General features: G+C 31.2%; 1 protein-coding gene across 4 annotated transcripts in view; it reads left to right on the top strand.

Annotated features, from left to right (window-relative positions):
* LOC127708015 (striatin-interacting protein 1 homolog) overlaps positions 1 to 17,713 on the top strand; it is a 46,939-nt gene extending 29,226 nt beyond the window's left edge. For 2 of the 4 annotated variants that reach the window (XM_052212829.1, XM_052212809.1), the window contains exons 8-21: positions 553 to 680; positions 1,112 to 1,300; positions 2,261 to 2,281; positions 6,289 to 6,461; positions 7,120 to 7,249; positions 7,901 to 7,972; positions 8,941 to 9,015; positions 12,184 to 12,281; positions 13,008 to 13,134; positions 13,655 to 13,755; positions 14,497 to 14,563; positions 15,486 to 15,590; positions 15,936 to 16,140; positions 16,484 to 17,713. In XM_052212829.1, the coding sequence (XP_052068789.1) occupies positions 553 to 680; positions 1,112 to 1,300; positions 2,261 to 2,281; positions 6,289 to 6,461; positions 7,120 to 7,249; positions 7,901 to 7,972; positions 8,941 to 9,015; positions 12,184 to 12,281; positions 13,008 to 13,134; positions 13,655 to 13,755; positions 14,497 to 14,563; positions 15,486 to 15,590; positions 15,936 to 16,140; positions 16,484 to 16,734 (1,742 nt within the window). In that variant the 3' untranslated portion in view covers positions 16,735 to 17,713. Of the gene's footprint in view, positions 1 to 552; positions 681 to 1,111; positions 1,301 to 2,260; positions 2,282 to 6,273; positions 6,462 to 7,119; positions 7,250 to 7,900; positions 7,973 to 8,940; positions 9,016 to 12,183; positions 12,282 to 13,007; positions 13,135 to 13,654; positions 13,756 to 14,496; positions 14,564 to 15,485; positions 15,591 to 15,935; positions 16,141 to 16,483 lie in introns of all 4 variants that reach the window. The other 2 variants (XM_052212823.1, XM_052212818.1) reach the window with 2 other exon arrangements.
* The last annotated feature ends 4,044 nt before the right edge of the window (positions 17,714 to 21,757 follow it).

Here is a 21,757-nt window from a genome sequence, read left to right as displayed (position 1 = left end):
GCGTGTGTTGAATGTTTGTATTGGTACCTTATAATAAGATATTGTTGTAAAAATTGGTGTACTATTTTGAACATTAAATATACAAGGTTGAAGATATCAGGTACACAATTAACAGAAAAATGAATAAATGTTAATCATAATGTAAATTATAACCTGGGATAACTTGAACTTTGAATAAGTCAAATAGTTATATCAGGTTCCTTCTACTTTGACTTTTAGACATTCCACTAACACATGAAAAGGATAACAGGATACTAAAGTATTTATGTGCATAAAATAGAAAAAGACAAAATATGCATTTTGGTGAGATGGGGCAAAGAAAAATATCACCACCATTGCATTTGGATCACATGCATACAGTATACATATGTGTCCATTATATTAAAAACATTAGAAAATCGTGTGTAGTCGCATATTTTAAGTTTGACCAGTGCAGCTTGTCATTATAACGATTTCTAGGAGCAATCACTCCGCACTATACAGATGCTTGCAATTTATAAGTATTGTCTATTTTATTAAAAAAACATAATAAAAATTTGTTATTTATTACAGTTCAGCCATATATTGGAGATTCTGTCTTACTTGTGAGTTTGTTTGTCATGGTAACAAAGTTCTGCAGTGGAAATGCTCCACATTTTCCAATGAAAAAAGTTTTATTGTTACTTTGGAAAATAACATTGGTGAGTATATCATCCTGTAATGTCTCCATTTTTAATTTTTAATGAAATTCATTTTCTTTTTGATTTTTTTTCAAAATTTTTATATCTAATATGTTATTTTGAAGAATTGGAAAGTCTTTTTATTATTTTGGTTCAGGTTATTTACTAGAATCGATAGTTTAAAGTTTAAATGGTGAGTTGTTTGCAAATTTACCAACATATATGATAAAGTGAAGAATTTATTTTGAGGGAAATATTGATAAAAAGCAAACAAATAAAAGCTACTACAGGGATTATATTTAAATATCCATATCACAGAAATTAGAATAAAATTCCTCATTACAATATTAACACGTTCATTAATGAAATCTGAATGAAGTGCAGATTTTTTAAAAATTAATTTTTGAATCAATGAAATTTTGCTAAAGATCATATAAATATTTTCATTTTAGATTTGCTTGGGAGGATTAAAAGATTTACAAGATACAAAAAACAAAGTAAGAGAGTCTCATGGATTATCTCCCCTACCAGAAGATACATATGAAGTCTGTAAGAACATGAGAGCCTCATCCCCACCAGCTTCAGCTGTAGATTTGATAGAACAACAACTTCCACGCAGAGCTTTCAGGGGAGGAAAGCGGGTATGTATTCACATATTCCATCTGTCTTTTAACTCTCATATTAAGCAGGAAATTTTTCATTTGTTCCCTTCTAACCCTATTTTGAATTAATTTTTGAGATTAGTGTTTTATGTTTTGTTCAAAAATCATTTATGTTCTTATTCAGTTTCATGCAATTTTTGATTCCTAGTTTTGAATTGCACATTTTATGAAAATTTACAATTTACCTTTTAGAATTTGGAAATATTTATGATAATTATCTCTCAATATGTAGTGTTTGAAATATTATTAAGTTATTTTTTATGACAGATGTTTGAAAATAAAGTGATGTTCATACAAAGTTTAATTTAGCCATGGAAAGTTTTTTACAAACTAATCAGTAATGGATATTTACCTCCGTAGTAGTATTTCCAAAAACTGAGTTTTATATCGTTCGCTCGGTACCTTTTTTGACTATTTATTTATGAAAGTGAAATATTTATATTGACTGATCAATCAACATTGGTTAACACCGACCTTGCAAGGGATTTATAGCCAGTCAAGGTCGTTAAACACACTCATCATCACTAGTGGTTAACTGATTTTAAGATTATACATGTACCTATTCTCAAAATAATGCATAGAATTTGGAGATATAAAGGTCAATAAAAAATCAGCTTGTCTAATGGGACTGACAAGAAATTTTTAAAGGTGCAAGTTGAATTTTCCATGGTTAGATTGAATGTTTTATATTTACTGAATGTCATTAACTTGCATTAGATGTTAACACACTGAACAATCTTGGACATAGGATGCCAGATGCAATAAAATTATATCAACCATATATTTACTCACTTAACTTTCCTAGAAATTCTAGTCAATGTATAATATTTCCATACTAACGAAATACTTCAGTTATTCTTCATTTTTTTGTTTAACTACAATATATAAGAGTTAAACTCTTGTTAACTATTTTTAATGATTTCTACCTATTTTGTATAGGATGATCTGTTTATGATGAAGGTTTGTCAGTATTTGGCATTGCAATGCATCATATGATAAACAAATCCTTATAAACAGAATCCTCAGCATGGCCTTCTAATCATGCGCTAGTATATATTATAGTTGTTAGAAATGTAGCAGAAGTTAGTTAAAATGATTTCTGGGTGGGGGATTTCAAAAGTATATTGATGACATCTTTATCAATGATGTCAAGTTGTCTTTATTTTGATGTACCCACAATAAGTTTCTGTGGATTTGTTATCATTCCTAGGATATCAATTTTAGCGGAATTCAAGGGTACAGTGTATTGGTAAACCACAAATTTAAATGTTCAACAAAGTACAAACTTTCTATAGGCTTGTATTCAGATTCAGACTTCAAAGGCAAAACCACGAAATCAAATATCCATGAAATTTTTCCTCAATCCACAAAAATTGATATCCATGAAAATAAATGAATGCTCAGTGACTTAATATAATTATTTGAAAGTTTCTACTGTTTTAAGCCATTATTAAAAATGTAAAGATTTAGCTGCTATCTCAACAACTATAATAATTTTAAGGTCACAACAGTGGGCACATTTGTAACTTTGAAATGATTACAATTTATTGAATGAAAAAACATCATACAAATTTATCCGCCTTTGTGACTTAGGCTACACTGATCTTATTTAAGACTAACAATTTTTAAAGCAGTTGTAGTTTATCTATTTTAAGTCCTTCTAGTTATTAACAGACTATACTTGGCTTCTATCAGTATGTAAATTATCTCCCTTACAAGTGCATGTTACTGTCTAAGGAAAATGATAGATAGGGATAATACATCATGTACATGAGAACCTCCTTATGAGGTTGTGGGCTCAATCCTCGTCCAGATCAAACAATTTGGTATATGGTACTTTAAAAAAAAAAATTATCAGAAAGTGAGCCCTACAAAATAATTTCAGAGATGGTATAATGATGTAAGAATTTTTTTATTGGGATAAATGTGAACAATTTATGTGATATAATCTATTTAATTATTAAAAGGACTTGAAGCAAGTTGTTTGTTGCATGGTTTGCCTTTAGGAGTTAGTACCATGACGAAGATTGCTGTAAATGTAGAAAATTGAAAGAAAAGTGATGAAAAGTTTGACACTTACATAGACACTCTGCCAAAATATTCCAATAAACAGTTTCCTAAGTTTTAACAAGTCAATCGGAAATTTGTATAAAAAAAGATTGTACTAACATCCTGGTCTTTAGTTAGTGATCACATGATCTATTATGGTACCTATTCCTTGATTGAATTATGTACCTCTGACTAAAAGGTTTAACTACATTCTTCACATGTCCAATTTCTGTAACATGAGTTGACTTTTTCTCAGTGGAATGAATTGGTTTTTTTTTTACATACATATAAAAATGTTGGTACATGTCTATTATAATAGAACCTTTTCATATTAGTCAGTTATATATCATCCTTCCTGTTGTTGCATATACAATGTTGGTGGGGTTGATAGAAGGTTTTACAACCCTGTCTTATATTGCTTATGGAATATACATAGATATTTCAGAGTGAATCACCCACAATCATGAGCATTCCCTGTAATAATTTAACAGCAGATGGCAGCTAATTTTGATCAGTTATATGAGATAGTATGGCCATGTTCAAACACCTTAAGCCTTTTCAATGCTTATATTTGGCAGATTTTAGCTATATGGAGGATGTGATATAAACTCTCAGTCAGAGATTTTATTGTTTAATGAATCTAAAATCATGTTAAAAGTTAATGATACTACTCTTATAGAGATTAAAGTTAATGATTAATGTACACTTCCTTATTATTTCTCTTTTACTTTTTCATTTTAGGTTTTTTTTTGTTAACATTTTTTCAACTTTTTTCTCTCAGTTTGTCAATTGAAAGTTCATGTCCTGTTGTATAAGCATGTCTTTGTTTTTTTCATGTTATTATATACAGCAATAAATTGTTTTATGTATATGCAGCTGCTAAAAAAGGTTTTGGTTTGTTGTTGTCTGTGATGGAGATCTTGTTTATGAGGCTGAGAAATGGCTCATTCAAAAAGGAACCAAATCGTAATGAAATATAATTATGTCTGTTTTAGAAAAACTTTGAAAAAAAAACTCACTTCTCAACATTATAAGATTTATTGAATTTAACCTCAACAAATTCCAATAATATTTCACAAATTGTCCCATGGTTAAAGTATATTAGATAAAAAGAGTTCTATTTACAATAAGCAATAAGCAATACTGGTTGTTGGAAAAAAAAGTTCTGTGGATTCATTATTAATGAAAAACCAATTTTTATGGATTTTGTTTGCATAAGTAAACCATGAATTTAGATGTTCATAGAAGTACAAATTTTTAATAGGCTTGTATTCAGACTTTGTCAAAACAATGACATCAAATATCCACGAAAATACAAATATACAAAAATAAGTATCCATGAAAATAAATGAATCCCACAGTAGATTTAGGTTATCGTATCCATTTACATCACTTTCAAATATGTTGGCGTACATAACTGTTTGTACATGTATTATGTCTGATAATGATCTGTAAGAGTGCATGATTTTGGTTTAGATTTGTTTACTTGTATATATATATATAACTATAACTAACAATGTCACATGTAACAAATGTACACAGCAATTTTGTTTTTAATGGGTGACTCATTTATCAAACATTTTAAGCATCAAATTTCAGGCAATTATTTAACTTCTATTAAAGATATTTTGCAACTTTTCAGTAGGGTCATTTTACCTAATTTGGATTGAATGCCTTCTACAATGACCCATTTATTTCTTGCAACAATTTCAGTATGCATACAAAAGGCATATCTTGTGCTTATTCAATTTTATAATTGAATGATTATGGGGTTTTCCAAAAGTAGAACATAAAATTATAGAATTTAAACTGTGCTTTAATGTCTGGTAAATAATTCAAAGACAAAGAATGGTTACTTTTTGATAATTATGAAGACCACTTCCAGTCAACCTCATGTTTTTAATGCTCCCGCTGTAGTGGAGGGGGCATTAATTTTGCCCTTGTCCGTCTGTACGTACATACGTTCCAAAGTTGGTTTCCATTCTCTAACTTTAGTTTGCCTCAACCAAATGTTATGAAACTTATACACAATGCTTATTACAACAAAACACAGATCACGTTTGAATTTTGGTGGCGTAACTTTAACCGTTTTAGAGTTATGCCTCTTTACAAATGGGAAAATTGCTGAAATTTTCGTTTCCATTCTCTTTCTTAAGTTAGCCTCAACCAAATGTTATGAAACTTATACATAATGCTTATTACCACAAAAAACAGATCAAGTTTGAATTTTGGTGGTGTCACTTTTACTGTTCTAGAGTTATGCCCCTTTACAAATGGAAAAATTGCTGAATTTCGTTTCCGTTCTCTAACTTAAGTTTGCCTCAACCAAATTTTATGAAACTTATACACAATACTTATTACCACAAAACTCAGATCAAGTACAAATTTGGGTTGGGTCACTTTTACCATTCTTCAGTTATGTCCCTTTATAACTTTATATGATATGCAAGCGGGGGCATCATCTGTGACCCATGGACACATTCCCCATTTATTTTTTAAAAGGACTCAGATGATTAAACAGAAAAGGAAAGGATATGAAAATTAACATGTGAATGAGGTGTGGAAGGCCTTTTTTAAGGAATTTTGGATTCAGCCGTTTGATTCGTGGGAATTTGGGGATTAGCCAGTTAAATTGTTGTGAATTCAAGATATAATTATATTGTGATGCTCGAACGGACTCATTATTTTCACTAGAATTCTGGATGAGACCCCCTCCTACCCTCCCCCTTTAATTGCTAATAATAGAGACAGCTTGTGCATTTGGTACATTTGTATGGTGTAATATATTAATATGTGTGCTCTTCTGCTAATATGCTTGCTTTTCTAACCTCTTTTCTGTGCGCCATCTATCCTATCTTTCTACGGGCACTGTATGGCTTGCTCGGCAACATCGCATTATAAAGATCTTGGTTAAACAGAGTAGTTTGAATGATGACCCCTTTGAAAATGGGAATGATGCGGATGATCTGATGAAAGATGTAGACGGAATAAAACCAAATGGTGATGATGAACAGCTACCACCAACACCACCTAGACCCTCAACACCAACAGTTCCACAATATAGAATACTACCATGGAAACCTAAAGTTAGGTAGGAATTGAGCTCATGTGTATAAAAATAAGGAGATGTGGTATGATTGCTAATGAGACAACTATCCACAAGTTGTGTGAACATTTTGGGTGATTTTGTCATCAAAAAGAGATGACAGCCACTAAAAAAGCTTATAGACATATTGCAAGGATAAATTTAGGTGACAGTAGTTAACTGATGTTCAAATCTTGTACCGGTATATCGATTTGGAGGCAAATCAAGGTAACAAACAAAAATCGAGGGATTGGCATGAACTCCAAAAGAAGAGACTGGATGCATGGACAAGGTAAGCATCTACTGCTAGGTATGTATCACCTGCCATGGGAATTCACACTCAAGTCTAAATGTCACAATCCAGAATAGGACACAATTGGTAAAATTACAGATCAGACGACTTTTCTGATATCTAAAGAATAAGACTGCAGAAAAATGTTGCTAAACTAGTATTGTGACTGATCAACTCTTTTAAAATATTTATGCTTCTGTGATTTGGTATATTATGGTATATTAGAAATTTTTTAAATGGGAAATAGTAAAAAAAACATTTTACAACTTAAATATTTTTAGCCATTCTCATTTTATGTCATGAGTGATTGCAAGAGAATTAAATTAGTTTCTTTGAATTTCAGTTTTATTTATCCTTATTTATTTTTTTCAGACAAAAAGATTTAGAGTTATTTTTAGAGCACACAAGGAAGAAATTTGTTGGTTTCCATGTAAAGAATGATTTTACATCTTTAGCTGGGTTACCAAGACCAATACATGAAGGTGTCAAGGTTCTGAAACAGGTACAATATTATCCATGCTACTGCCGTAAAATTAGCAACTGCAATTCTCATCAATTTGAAAATTGGAATATTTGTATTAACCTGGCCACCATATATATTAAAATCTACAAAATATTGTATATGCATAAGCGTGCCCTGGTGATCTTGCTAGTTGTTTGAAGTCTACATGTATAGATCACAGGAGTTTATCGTCGGCCTCTAGTCAAAAGTAAAGCATTATATAAAGTACCATGCATAATATCTTGTTAGTAAACAAACATCAACATCTTTTTTCAATGCAATATAAACATGATACAGATTTCAGTTCATATGACACATGCTTCTGAAATACTTTGGATTCCTTATGATATGTTGGGTACAAATTTTCATGGATTTCTTGGGAGAAGGGGAATCATAAGTTCAAGTTTAACAAAATAGAAATTAGTGGCCTGCATGCAGAATCTGTCAATACATCAAAAATTTAATTTTTCATCAATCCATGAAAATTTGTACCCAGGAAAACAAATGAATCAACAGTAATCATTATCAGGTATGGTCAAGATCAGTAGTTTGGGGAGCCAAATAAAGTATTCAAGAGCTCAACTCAAAAAAAGGTATAAACAGAACAGCTAAATCAGAATGTTTATAAACTGAATGATTATCTTTTTCCAGCATTTATACATATCACTAACAGAAATTCAGATAAAAAAAGAGGAAGAAATGGCAAAAAATCCTTTGTCCAAGGTGAGCTTTAAAATTATCATTTGATGCTGCTTCTGTACATTTGAAATATCACTAACTATTTACTATCTGAGTTAAAGATTAATATGTACTCTTGCCCATTCTTGTAATGATAATTTGTATTGTCGCAGTATTAGATTGAGTAAAATGAACCTCACCAAAAACCTGAAATGAACTGAGGGTTACCAGTTTCTGCTCAACTATTGATGTCTGTTGGGTTCTTAAAAACCAATACTGTAAAGCGGTTTATTTTCACAGAGTTTGAGAACCTGTTCCTGAGGATTAATTTTCATGTATTTTTCCCATGTCTGATTATCCTTATACATCAAATTTAGAGAAAATAAACCCTCTTGAAAATTTCCCACTCTACAGTATGTAATAATCTGTGATAAGGCTGTTTTGTTAATACTGACATAGAATATTATTTACGTACTGCACTTTATGTAACAGCACATCTCCTTGATGTGTCACTAAACCTGTCTAATACATCTATGTAATGGTCAAGATGTCTTTTCTTTCAATCAACTACTTTATGATATTATGGTGCCATAACCAAAAGGGAAACCATGGATACAAAACACAAAGCCATTCGTTCTGGGTACAAAGGAGCAAATACAAGACTTTGGAGCAACACGTCCCATACATAGAAGAAAGTAAAAAAAAAACCTTAAGATTTAAGATTTTTGCACTTAAATGCATTCAAATCTTCATTAAGCACTGAATATTGACACAATGCAAATTTATAGTCAAAGTTTTGATGAGCAAATTGTGTAAATTTTAAAAAAATCATACAATATGAAGTCAAAATGTCTTAGTCTCCTGATATAAATGTGCATGTCTTTTACATTTTGTCAAGCAGTTAAGATGTTAACAATATAAAAATGTGTAAAATTGTTTCTATTTTATACAAAGTTGTAAAATTATTATTTGACCTATACGGAATATCATATAAGAATTCTTTATGTTTGTAGCCAGAAGGAGAGATACAGAGTACTCCTGTAGAAATATTTTATCAGGAATTATTACCAAACTTGCCACAGTACATGGTATGTTACTACAAAAAAATAATAAGTTTCTTTCAGTTGTGAATATCCAACAACAGAGGGAAACTTATTAAAATAAAGTAATGTTTGCTACAATCCTAGCAATTATTATATAATGAATTCAATAAAGTGCTACAATCCAAGCATTACAAATTAAGCATCATGTTTGATCTTCATTAAACTTTACCAGACAACATTTATCAGTCAGGGGTACTACCGTAGAAACTCGCCTAATAGTCGATCCTACTATAAGTCGGGGGCCCTTTTCAGCTCCAAATTCTAAGGATTTAGTCTTGACCCTCGTATAAGTCGGACAAAATTTGGGCATTTTTTTTTCTCAGCTGACAGTAACTGAACGCCGGTTAAACCAATGCAAATCCAGGAATAATATTCATTTCTGCATTAACGTTTGTTTGGTTTGAATTTAGTTGATGCTCATCATGATAATTTATATTGCTGTTAATAATAAAGATGTATTCATTTCTCTTGTTTTGTTCACTGTTCAAATGTTAGATTAGCCATGTGTTGTTTACGTAATGCATCAATGATTTTGTAGGGTATGACTAACAACCTATTGTTTGAGAAAAGCGAACATAAACCAATATGAACCTGAAAAATTTAAAGTCAATCAACACTTGATGAAAATTATTTTCACAGCATACATAACTCGACGTTAAATGAGCATGTACACTTCATAATTCTTATTATATTGTGATGATCAAAGGATCAAAACAATTAAGTGAAGCTAATCAATATATTAAAATAACTAACTCCAACTCATTAGTGTCATCTGTTTACCTATCACTGATAGTTTTCACACCTTTAGTAAATACAACTCTTTGTCTCTTAATTGGGGTTATCAATGGATTATATTGGCTTGTCAATCAATTTTGTAATTTTTGTTTACCTGAGACACTTTACTGAATAATATTTTGATTTTAGGAATGAATATCAAAATTATTTTTTGATTATTATATGATTTATAAGCATTGAATTGATATCATGATATCACAATAATGACACAATAACTCCGCTGAAAACATCCTTTCACATATTTGGTACATTGTTATCTCCTTTTCATTTTTGGTTCTTGGCTCTTCTTTTGGGTTTATAGGAAAACCATGTGACCATGAAAATCAATACACAAACCGGAAACAGTAGAATTTCAACACGAATTTGCAGAAAATGTTTACCAAAGAACAAATAAAAGACAAAGACAGTATTGTAGTCATTTATTTTCAACAAAAACTTTTTATTTATTGATTTATGTAGGTTTGGCAATCAAAAACGTAGTTTTGACCAGGAAATTCACTCCTGACCACTTTTCTCAAGCTTGGATTTTTCCTCTGGTCGCTAGATCTCGTCTATTAGTCGGTCCCCCTCTCTGGATTATGAATTTTACTCCCAATTTTCCGACTAATAAGCGAGTTGGAACGGTACTTGTACAAGTAATTTTTATTTACTTGAATAAGTAATATTAATATACTTACATAAGTAAATTTGTAGGATACTTATACAAGTGTATTTTATTTACTTGTATAGGTAAATAATTTTTTGGCTTAGTTATGTCCCTTAGACATTCAGATTTTTTTACTTATATAAGTAAAAAAGTCATCCTATCTTCTTTTCTTGAATTCTTAGGACTTCTTTGCTCTAATAGAATTTTCAATTGTCTGTCCTTTGCAGATGTCTTTACTAATCATGTAAGTGTAATTTCATGGACAATGAAAATCTCATTTATCTGTTATCTTCAATACACTGCTCATTTACCAGCCCCGAAGGGACAATTTTTGAAGGCCTTGCGCAAATACTTAAGATCTTTGCGCAATCAGTTTCTTTGTTGAATTAATGAGATGAAACATTGAACTCTAATAAAAAATTATGAGCTAACCTGGTAAAAATCATTAAAGGCATGTTTTTACATCTCAAAACTTTAGAATTTTTGTGGGATTGTAAAAAAAGTTTACTTATACAAGTAAATTTTTGAGAAAATTAAGGGGAGATTATTCAAACATTATAATTAACTTATATAAGTATATTTTTTTTACTTCTTCAAGTAAATAAAGATTACTGGTACAAGTAGTACCCCTGACTGTTTATTGTGATAAGGAATATCCCTCTTAGTTTTTTTTATGTTCAGGAAGATTAAAACAACTCTATAGTAGCTTTTGTATGTCATGAGAGGCCAAATGCATTGTACATAAAATTTTAGTTGTTGATACCAGTTAATGTCTTATGGAATTTGATTAGTTCACTTATGTATGTAGGATAAGATTGAGGAAATAAAATGAAAAAAAAAGAATCTTATGTAAACTTCAATAGGACAGCAACCAAAAGAAATAGACATTAAACACATTGTATGGTCTACAACAATGTACAAACATTTACACAGTTTGTCCTAAATGGTGTTAACCCTTCATGAAAGTTATACTTTTTATTAACTGGGTTTTTTTACTGAAATCCGGTTATACAGTTGCCAGTCAGGTGAAGGGGTGGCAGCTCTAGTTAATTTTTGTGCAATTACATATGAATGGTTCAAACAATATTTTTCAAATTTTGAAATGTTGTTACTGATGGCAAAATGAAGGTCAAATTTAATATTCACAATTTTCACTTTTGTAACTCAGAAGTTATGCACCTTGAATTAATGGAAAAAATGGTTGCTTCCCCACAATAACTTGAAAACTGTTCAATCTGTTGGTTTCAAATTTAGATGTGATCAGATATGTTATTACTGATGACAAAGTGGGGGTAAAGTTTGATATTGGCAACTTTCACTTTTGCTGTTCAGAAGTAATGGCTCTTCATTGCCTTAACAATGACACTAATAAATGAATAAAAACTTGGTTTGCTGTCATTTTGACAACCTCTTGTTTTACTCTTATTATGATAGTTTTCACTGTTAGTATTTGTGAGATCACATTTACAGTAGATGGGAGTGAGGGTATCCAAAGAGATCTAAAATCTACCAATAGTTGCAGCATTGAAAGTAAACAAACAGAACAACTGACACATTCTTCCATTATTTTGGTTGCTAGAATTTGCTACAGGGAGATATTTATTAGTTTTTTATTTCTTTACTATTTTATCTCATGAAAGTAAGTCATTGTGATCTAGTATGCCTTATAAGATATTTTGGATTGTTTCTAATTAGATCCTTTCTAACTGCAGATTGCTTTGCTGAAGATTTTATTGGCAGCAGCACCCACATCTAAAACAAAGACTGATTCTATAAATATCCTGTCTGATGTTTTACCTGAAGAAATGCCGTAAGTATTAATTAACAGTTTGATATTTTTATTGAGATGACACAAGTATACAACTATACATTAAACTGAAAACAATATAAAAATAATTAGAAAAAGAAATTGTTTTACATGAAATATATAGTGAAAAATCACAAGTGATGAATACATATGTCCATGCACTGTATGTATCACTTCAAAATTTCTTTGTTCAGAACAATATATAAAGACACATAAGTAAGATGATTAATAGTTTAAAGATGGCCAAACAGGATATTTATTGGTTAAGGATTAAGATAGTTGATATTTCTCACTTGCAAGTTGATTACACTCATGTTTACCAGCTTGCCAGTTGCCATTGGTTGCATCTTTTACCTTTGGTAGGATCCAACATTAAAATTGGCTGTAATGACATTGTACTTGTTTAACTTTCAGTTTTGTTTGTAAAATATTTTTATGCGCCACCTACGATAGTAGTAGGGGCATTATGTTTTCTGGTCTGTGCGTCTGTCTGTCTGTTCCTGCTTCAGGTTAAATTTTTTGGTCAAGGTAGTTTTTGATGAAGTTGAAGTCCTATCAACTTGAAACTTACTACACATGTTCCCTATGATATGATCTTTCTAATATTAATGCCAAATTAGAGTTTGACCCCAATTTCACGGTCCACTGAACATAGAAAATGATAGTGCGAGTGGGGCATCCGTGTACTACGGACACATTCTTGTTATTTTCTGTTGTTTTGCTTCATAGAACTACAGTGTTACAATCAATGAAACTTGGTATAGATGTCAACAGACACAAAGAAATTATTGTCAAGGCCATATCAGGGTTGACATTGTTACTGTTGAAGCATTTTAAACTGAACCATGTGTATCAGGTAAGTTTGTTATGATCTATTTAAGGTCATTGTAAATGGTTGTTCCTCCATAACTTGATTTCACTGGGTATGTATTATATACTGCTATTTTCTTTGGAAGTTTCCACTGATGCATCTTGAAGTACTGTCATACAAAAGAGAGGTTGATGTTATAAACCTAGTATTACAATCCACTCTCATGTAAATAGTGCCTGTGCCAATTTCTAGTACAACGGTAATTTAGTTTGTTGTAACCAGAATTCGAATGACTAGGATGTAAGCAATTATAGGTCACCATACAGCCTTCAAAAATTAGCAAAACCCATACCATGTAGTCAGCTATAAAAAGTCCCGACATGACAAATTGTGAAACAATTCAAACAAAAAACCAACAGCCTGATTTACGACAAACAATAAAAAAAATCAAATATGACAGACAGCAACTTACAAAAGCCACTGAATTACAGTCTCCCGATATTCTCACAATCACAAATTTTATAAAGTAGAATTAGTAATGACAAGCATTTTTGAACTTTTTCAGTTTGAATTTATGAGTCAACATCTTGTATTTGCCAACTGTATACCATTAGTGCTCAAGTTTTTCAACCAGAATATCATGTCCTATATTGGTGCAAAAAATAGGTAAGTTCTACATGTAAATATTTTCCCTCCAAAGGATTTCTGTGAAGGTTTTAAAAAAATTTCATATTTGAAACTCCTTAGAAATTAATTTTCCTAAAATATTTAAAACTGAAACAGATCTAAGAAAATAATAAAAACAGCATCTTGAGGTCAAAATAAAATTTTGATTTTTCTTAAATTTTCACAAAATTATCAGTTGATAATGAATTTTATAAATCATGGGGAAATTATATGTGTCTTTCAGAAACTGAATAATTATGTTCAACTAACAAGTTTTCATATAAAAGTAAATGTAATAAAAAGAATAACTAAGCAAAGAATTCAAAGCATTGGAAAATGTTTGGAAAAAGCAGTGATAATTTACTCATGCTCTATGTGGCTTAGTGAATTAATGCATTGTTCATCTCTCCTTAAATATTTTTTCAACATTTGAATTTTAGGATTACTTATTCCATAATAAATTAATCTTTTGTATAGGTATTTAAGCTCTTTTAAATTATACTTTGCTTTCACTAACATTGTGAAGAAAATGTAAGAAAAAATCGGATTTATTAAGATACAGACAAATATTCATATTAAGATGAATTTCAGCAAAGTCTAAGACTGATTTATTTCTTGCATAAATGTCATAATTTTATAAGAAAATAACAGATGAACACATTCCAGGCTTTTCACAAATTTTGAATATTGGCAAAATCCTCGATTTGCAGTTTATAGACATTAATTTATATTTTAATATAGTATACCAGTGTTGGATTTCCCATCTTGTGTAATTGGAGATCAAGTTGAACTTACAGCAGAGGCTTTGGTAAGTCAATTAGTCATTCAAATATTCGATAAATAATTATTTTAGTTGTCAAAGATAAAAAAAAATGTTTTGAAATTCCTTAGAAGACATTCAAGAATTATAAGGAAATTTGAATGTTTATGTGAAAAAGTGTCTTAACTCATGTATTTATGAAAAGTTTAGTGTACCTGTTTGTCAAATTTTATCATGATAATTAAATGAACATTTTTATGATATTTAAAATGAATATTTGGAATAGAAAATACTCAAAATTTTGTTTGTCCATTTTGTCCTGTTTTACATGCCAAGTGTAAGGAAAATAATTGGAACTGTGTATAGTTATTACATTATAATTCTACTGGCATTTTATTAAAAAAAACATATAAGATAAAGAACTGTGCTTCTGTGGATTCGTTATTATATGTTGGGTACCATTTTTTTTATACGCCCGTTTACGGGACGTATTATTGTATTTGGTGGGTACAGGATAAACCACAAATTTAAATGTCCAAAGAATTACAAGTTTTCTATAGGCTTGTTTGCAGACTTTGGCAAATCCACCAAATCAAATATCCATGATTACACAATTTTTTCCTCAATCCTTTATAATAAATGAATCCACGGTTTATAAATACTGTAAATTCAGAAATTATTGCGATGTTTTTATTATTGCGAAAAATGCGACAGGGTTATAATCGCAATAATTTAAACTCACATTTTGAAATTTTTTATATGAATTAAACAGGATTTTTCTCAATTTCGCAAACATTAAAATCGTATTTTAGTCTAAAATGACAAAATCGCAATAATAAATGCACGCAATAATTTCTGAATTTACAGTATTGATTGAGACAAATCTGTATATGTTTTTAAAGAGTTAGATAAAGACTGTGACTTGCGATTGTTTAGAAAATTTGATATAATTTGGGCATCTTTTTTTCAGGAGAATGGTGATAGTCAGCAATATTGTTGGAGGAATCTCTTTTCTTGTATAAATCTACTGAGAATTCTGAATAAACTGACAAAGTGGAAGCACTCAAGAACAATGGTAGGGGTTTGAGACTTGCTCCAATCATTTGCAGAGTTTCTAGTTACAATGATTGCACGACAGAGCGGACATTTTCTTACCAAACTCTAGTTTGCTTTGTAAATAAAATGACTGCTTGAAATTGATTAAATGTGATGTTAAATCTCAACAAACAGTTTTTCGTTTCTTTTCTAGTAGACTTAATTTTTCTATCATTTGTAAGAAATCTTGAATCCAGTATACTCCTTTTCAACTTGAATTTAGTTTTTACTGCAAAAAAAAACAACAAAAGCTGAAATGTGATAAATAGTTATTGGAAAACTGATTGCCTTGAGATTGTTTTAATGTAACAAATATACTTTTCAGATGCTAGTAGTATTTAAATCTGCACCAATCTTAAAAAGAGGATTGAAAGTAAAACAGGCCATGATGCAGCTTTATATTCTAAAACTACTGAAGATGCAAACAAAGTACCTAGGTAGACAATGGAGGAAGAGTAACATGAAAACAATGTCGGCTATTTATCAGAAGGTCCGACACAGACTAAATGATGACTGGGCTTTTGGTAATGGTAAGTGAAAGAGATTGTATAGTGTTAATAGAGTGGTTTGTACACTGCGATTAAGTTTTAGATTGAAAACAAAGAGGAAGATATGAATCTTCATTTTAGGGGCTTCGGTTTTGAAGATTAGCAAGACAATGAAATTTTTTAGTTCTGATATGATTTGAAAATTTGTACATCCATTTTGTAATTTGAAAATCTGAGTATACATCATTAATAAATTGCTTTATATGGAAATGGATAGGATCTAAAGAATGTTCACCTTACTGCACTATGTCTCCTGACAAAATATAAAAACAATCTGATGGCTGATTTGACATTTATTCATTATCTCTATTTTATCTATTAATAGACATGGATGCAAGACCATGGGATTTCCAAGCAGAAGAATGTGCCTTACGAGCATGTGTGGACAGATTTAACAACAGGCGTTATGGAAACAATGGCACTGATCCTGATTTTAAACCAGTTGATAATTGTACACAAAGTGTGTTGGGAGAAGATCTAGAACTTTGTGAAGATTTTAAACAAAATTATGAACGATGGTTAGACATAGAAGTCTTTTCAAATCAAATTGATTGGGATCAAGTTATAGCTCATTAATATGCATACCTAAACTTAGGGCATGCATTTATATGTTGTCACCAAAGATAAGATGTAGGACAGGAGCTTATCTTCTGTCACTTCAACTTAAAGTTTGCTTATCAAGACCACAGCCTCCACTAATACTGTGGATTCAGTATTATTCATTGGTATACAAAAACCACAAAATTTATAGTTCAATGAAGTACAAATTTTCTATTGGCATATACATATATATATATTCAGACTTTGGTTAAAACCATGCAATCAAATATAAAAAAAAATATAATTTCCCTCAATTCATGAACATTGGTATCCACGAAAACAAATGAAACCACAATAGATTTTCCATTATAAGATCTTTTAAATTATAAAATCATGTAGATTTATCCAATTTTAGAATTTTTAAGTGAATAAGAAATAGAGATTTTGGTAGATATAAAAGAATAAATTACAGTATATGCTTTCTTTCATCTATACATATAAAAACATTGCGTGCATCATTTGCATTGGGGTTTTCTGGTAAGAGATAAAGTATACCTCAACTTTGAAAATCTAAAATAAGTATATGTTTTTCACCTGTTAAATGTCAATAATCTCCTTCCCTAAACATGTATACCTATTTTAGGATTTATTGTCTTATAATTGTCTCATATTTGAACTAATCAAAGAGTTTTTATCAATCATTTACATTACAAAGGAGATGTAATCATGTATTTTGTATAGAGCATAAGTGAAAGGTAAAAAGGTAAACTATATGGAGAAAAAAACAAAGGTAAAATTCTCTCCACTAAAAAAAAAAAGATGTATATTGTGAAAAGTAAAGTGAGTTCAATATTTATTAAACATTTGTAAGGAGTGAAGTCATGTTGTATATGAGATCTTATAAACTCTCTACTGGTATTTCAGTTGGAGAAAAATATAAATGAATTTGATATTATATGTAAATTGTTATTTATTATTTATAAGCTTTATAATATCAATAAATATGTCAAGAATACTAGTGTTTGAGATCTGCAATCAAGGACATTCCATACAGGAATTACAGTAGTGATCCAGATCTGCAATTAAGCACATAACATACAGCTATAAGAAACAGTAGTGATCTATTTTCACTGAATTTATTTCACACTTGGGCAATGCTAAAAACTGACATGTGATTAGATTTGTACACATTTTGATTATGATCCTCAAGCTGACTTAACCAAAACCAAACTTGGCCCAGTTTGACTTTTATATTTTTTCAGATACAAATCTAGATCTGGAATTACTTAAAGGACATATTTTTTGTAAAATGGAAAATCTGGGTCAAAATTCTTGTTTGAAACATATTTTAGAAAGTTCACACATAATAATGAACCTTTATACTAAGTTTTGAGTTGATGTGACTGCAGCTTCATAGTAAAACTATAAACCCAAGCTTTAACGTGATAAGGGACAGCTGGTTATGATAATGAAAATCTTATAAATTAATCTCTGATGTGGTATAGAGAATAGAAACAAGTTGTGTCAAAGAGACAACAACCCGACCAAAGAGCAGAAAACAGCCCAAGGCCACCAATGGGTATTTAACATAGCGAGAAAATCCTGCACCCAGAGGCAGGCTTCAGCTTGGCCCCTAAATGAATGCATACTAGTTCAGCGAAATGGATGCCACACTAAACTCTGAAACATACATTGAACCAAAATTTAAAAAAACACACAAGACTAACAAAGGCTAGATGTTCTGGACTTGGGACAGGTGCAAAACATGTTTTGTGAGATCTCAACCCTCCCCTATACCCCTAGGCAATGGGGAATAAACAAACACACAACAAAACGCACAGTAAAAGAAGTCTTTGAGTCCGATGTTAGAATAGGTAACAGAAGAAACTAATCCAAATGATTGATTGATTGATTGTTGTTTAATGCCACTTTCAACACTATTGTGCTATTTTGTGGCAGTCAGTTTTTATTGGTGGAGGAACCGGTGTGCCCAGAAAACCACCCCTTCAGTAGGAAAACTGACAATCCTAATCAACATCAGTGTTGACAGGCTAGTGATACAGTAGTACGACTACTTAGACCACTCGGCCCCCTAATCAAAATGACAATGATATACATAAATTATCAAAGGACTTTTAGCAGTTACTGAAATGCCAACTCCAGACCTCAATTAAACTGATCGAAAGATTATATCTACATCAAATGAAAGTCGACCACAATCCCTACCACAATCCTTAGGGGTTTAGTATCAGGTCATTATAAATTATACGAGAAAACATAACCCGTATCATGCCAACAACTGGTTTTTAAATAAATGTAAAATTGAGAATAGAAACGGGGAATGTGTCAAAGAGACAACAAGCCGACCAATGAGCAGAAAACAGCCCAAGGCCACCAATTGGTCTTCAACACAGTGAGAAAATCCTGCACCCAAAGGCGGGCTTCAGCTTTCCCATAAACAAAAAAAGTGCAATGCAAAGATCCTATGACTGAACCAATGTTAGTTCCAAACAAGAGTGCACATGCTTAAATGTCTCGCCTTCTTTACTGACCATTGATTTTATGTTGATAGTCCTAAATATAAAACTTTACTATAAGTATCACATAAACTTAACATGATCCAAGAAAATGAGGTCAAGGTCAGATAAAACAAACTGGAAATACATGTACACCTTACAATCATTCAATACACCAAATATAGTTGTCCTATTGCTTATAGATTTAAACAGGAAAACCAAACATTGACCAATGAACCATGCCAGACAGACATGTACACCTTACAATCAATCTATGCATTAAATATAGCTGACCTATTGCTTATAGTATCTAAGAAACAAACTTAACCATGAAAACTTAACATTGACCAATGAACCATGAAAATGAGGTCAAGGTCAGATGATACCTGCCAGACAGACATATACACCTTACAATCATTCCATACAACAAATATAGTTGACCTATTGCTTATAGTTTAAGAAAACCAGACCAAAACACAAAAACTAAACACTGAGCAATGAACTGTGAAAATGAGGTCAAGGTTAAATAAAACCTGCCAGACTGACATGTACATTGTAAAATATTTCTATACACCAAATATAGTTGACCTATTGCATATTGTATTAGAAAAAAAGACCAAAACACAAAAACTTAACTTTAACCACTGAACCATGAAAATGAGGTCAGAGTCAGATGACACCTGCCAGTTGGACATGTACACCTTACAATCATTCCATACACCAAATATAGAAGACCTATTGCTTATAGTATCTGATATATGGACTTGACCACGAAAACTTAACCTTGTTCACTGATCCATGAAATGAGGTTGAGGTCAAATGAAAACTGTCTGATGGGCATGAGGACCTTGCAAGGTACACACATATTAAATATATTTATCCTATTACTCATAATAAGAGAGAAATTAACATTACAAAAAATCTTAACTTTTTTTTCAAGTAGTCACTGAACCATGAAAATGAGGTCAAGGACAATGGACATATGACAGACGGAAACTTCATAACATAAGGCATCTATATACAAAGTATGAAGCATCCAGGTCTTCCACCTTGGAAAATATAAAGCTTTTAAGAAGTTAGCTAACGCGGCTGCCGGATCACTATCCCTATGTCAAGCTTTCTGCGACAAAAGTCGCAGGCTCGACAAAAATGACATCTTTAATGTCTTGACAACAGTATTGTAACTATATCCCTTGTGAATAAGTCTGTTGAAAGTGTTGGTTAGCTTTAAAGGTGAATGACAACATAGATTGTAGCTATTTCTCTATTTTTTGCAAAATGTCTCCTTTTCCTGACCTGTTGATTATTTTTTTAATCGACATGTGGTTTGTTTGATCTCAGTTCTTCCTTGGTCAAAATTCAATTATGAAGTCAAATTTTCTTGCTTTCCTCTGAATTTTCTATTGTGACATCACTACAAAAGTTGACCATGCCTGATGATATCACCTGTTTTTGCAGATCATTGGAAAAGATGGATTAAGTTTGTCTGTATATTGTCTAAAAATCATTAGAGAAATAGATTCCACCATCAAATCTCGGGCAGCTCAATATTTCTCCGCTCTCAGCAGTTAAATTGTAAATATTTAAAATGCTCAGATCCTCGCATTTTAAATTTGAAAATTTAACCCTCTTGAGTCGAGTCATATCGTATCACACTCAATGCAGTGGTAGAATCTTAATGTATCTGGCTTTATTTATCAGCTTCCATAATTTTTTATAATAAGATGGTTTTAGCTATGATGGACAAAAGATACTTGAAGAAAAGGTAACTAATGTCAAGGCTGTCAAGTTTTCATGAAGCCAACGTCTGAGATTTGGCAAAAACAATAGATCAAAGGAAAATGTTGCCAAAAATTGTGTGAGACTTGACAGCACTGTTATATATTGAACTAATATTCACTACAGTACCAAAGTTCTTTGAAGTCTTTATAGCTTCAGGAAGGTTAAACTTCAAATTCAAGACTGGTTGGTTACAAAACTGCCATCACAGATCTCATCTTCACTTTTCAACTGAATATCACTTACCTTGACAACAAGGCAATACATAGGAGTCCCATATAAGACTGGATATGCTTACCATTTCATAGCACCTATTACCTTAGTTTGTAATGCAAAATCTTCAGTTTTTACTGCCATTACTTTTATGATTAATGGTTGCCTGTTCCTATTAGCATTGTCTTGAAGTAACGGCTTACAATTTGATGAGGATTTGATAAAAATGAAGGCACTATCTTGGCGACAAGAACTATTACAGAATGAACATGGAATATTTTTACAAGTCCCCTTCATGATATAATAGTTTCCAGTTTCAGATTTTTCAGATTATTGTACTCATTCATGGTTTTGATAAGTGGAAAACTACATTTAAATTTGAAGAGAAACTGACAAAAAATTAAGGCACTGGTATGGCAACAACAAAGTGATGACTGAAAGACATATGGATGTACAGAAACTAACAGACAGCTAGGAAGAAAACCACATTCTACACAAACATAGCTACGTGCAAGTTTTTTATTATGCTTCCAGACTGGGTTTTGCTCATT

This window comes from Mytilus californianus, unplaced genomic scaffold (genome assembly GCF_021869535.1).
Source record: "Mytilus californianus isolate M0D057914Y unplaced genomic scaffold, xbMytCali1.0.p SCAF_1, whole genome shotgun sequence".
NCBI lineage: Eukaryota > Metazoa > Mollusca > Bivalvia > Mytilida > Mytilidae > Mytilus > Mytilus californianus.
This window is presented reverse-complemented; position numbering and strand designations above follow the sequence as displayed.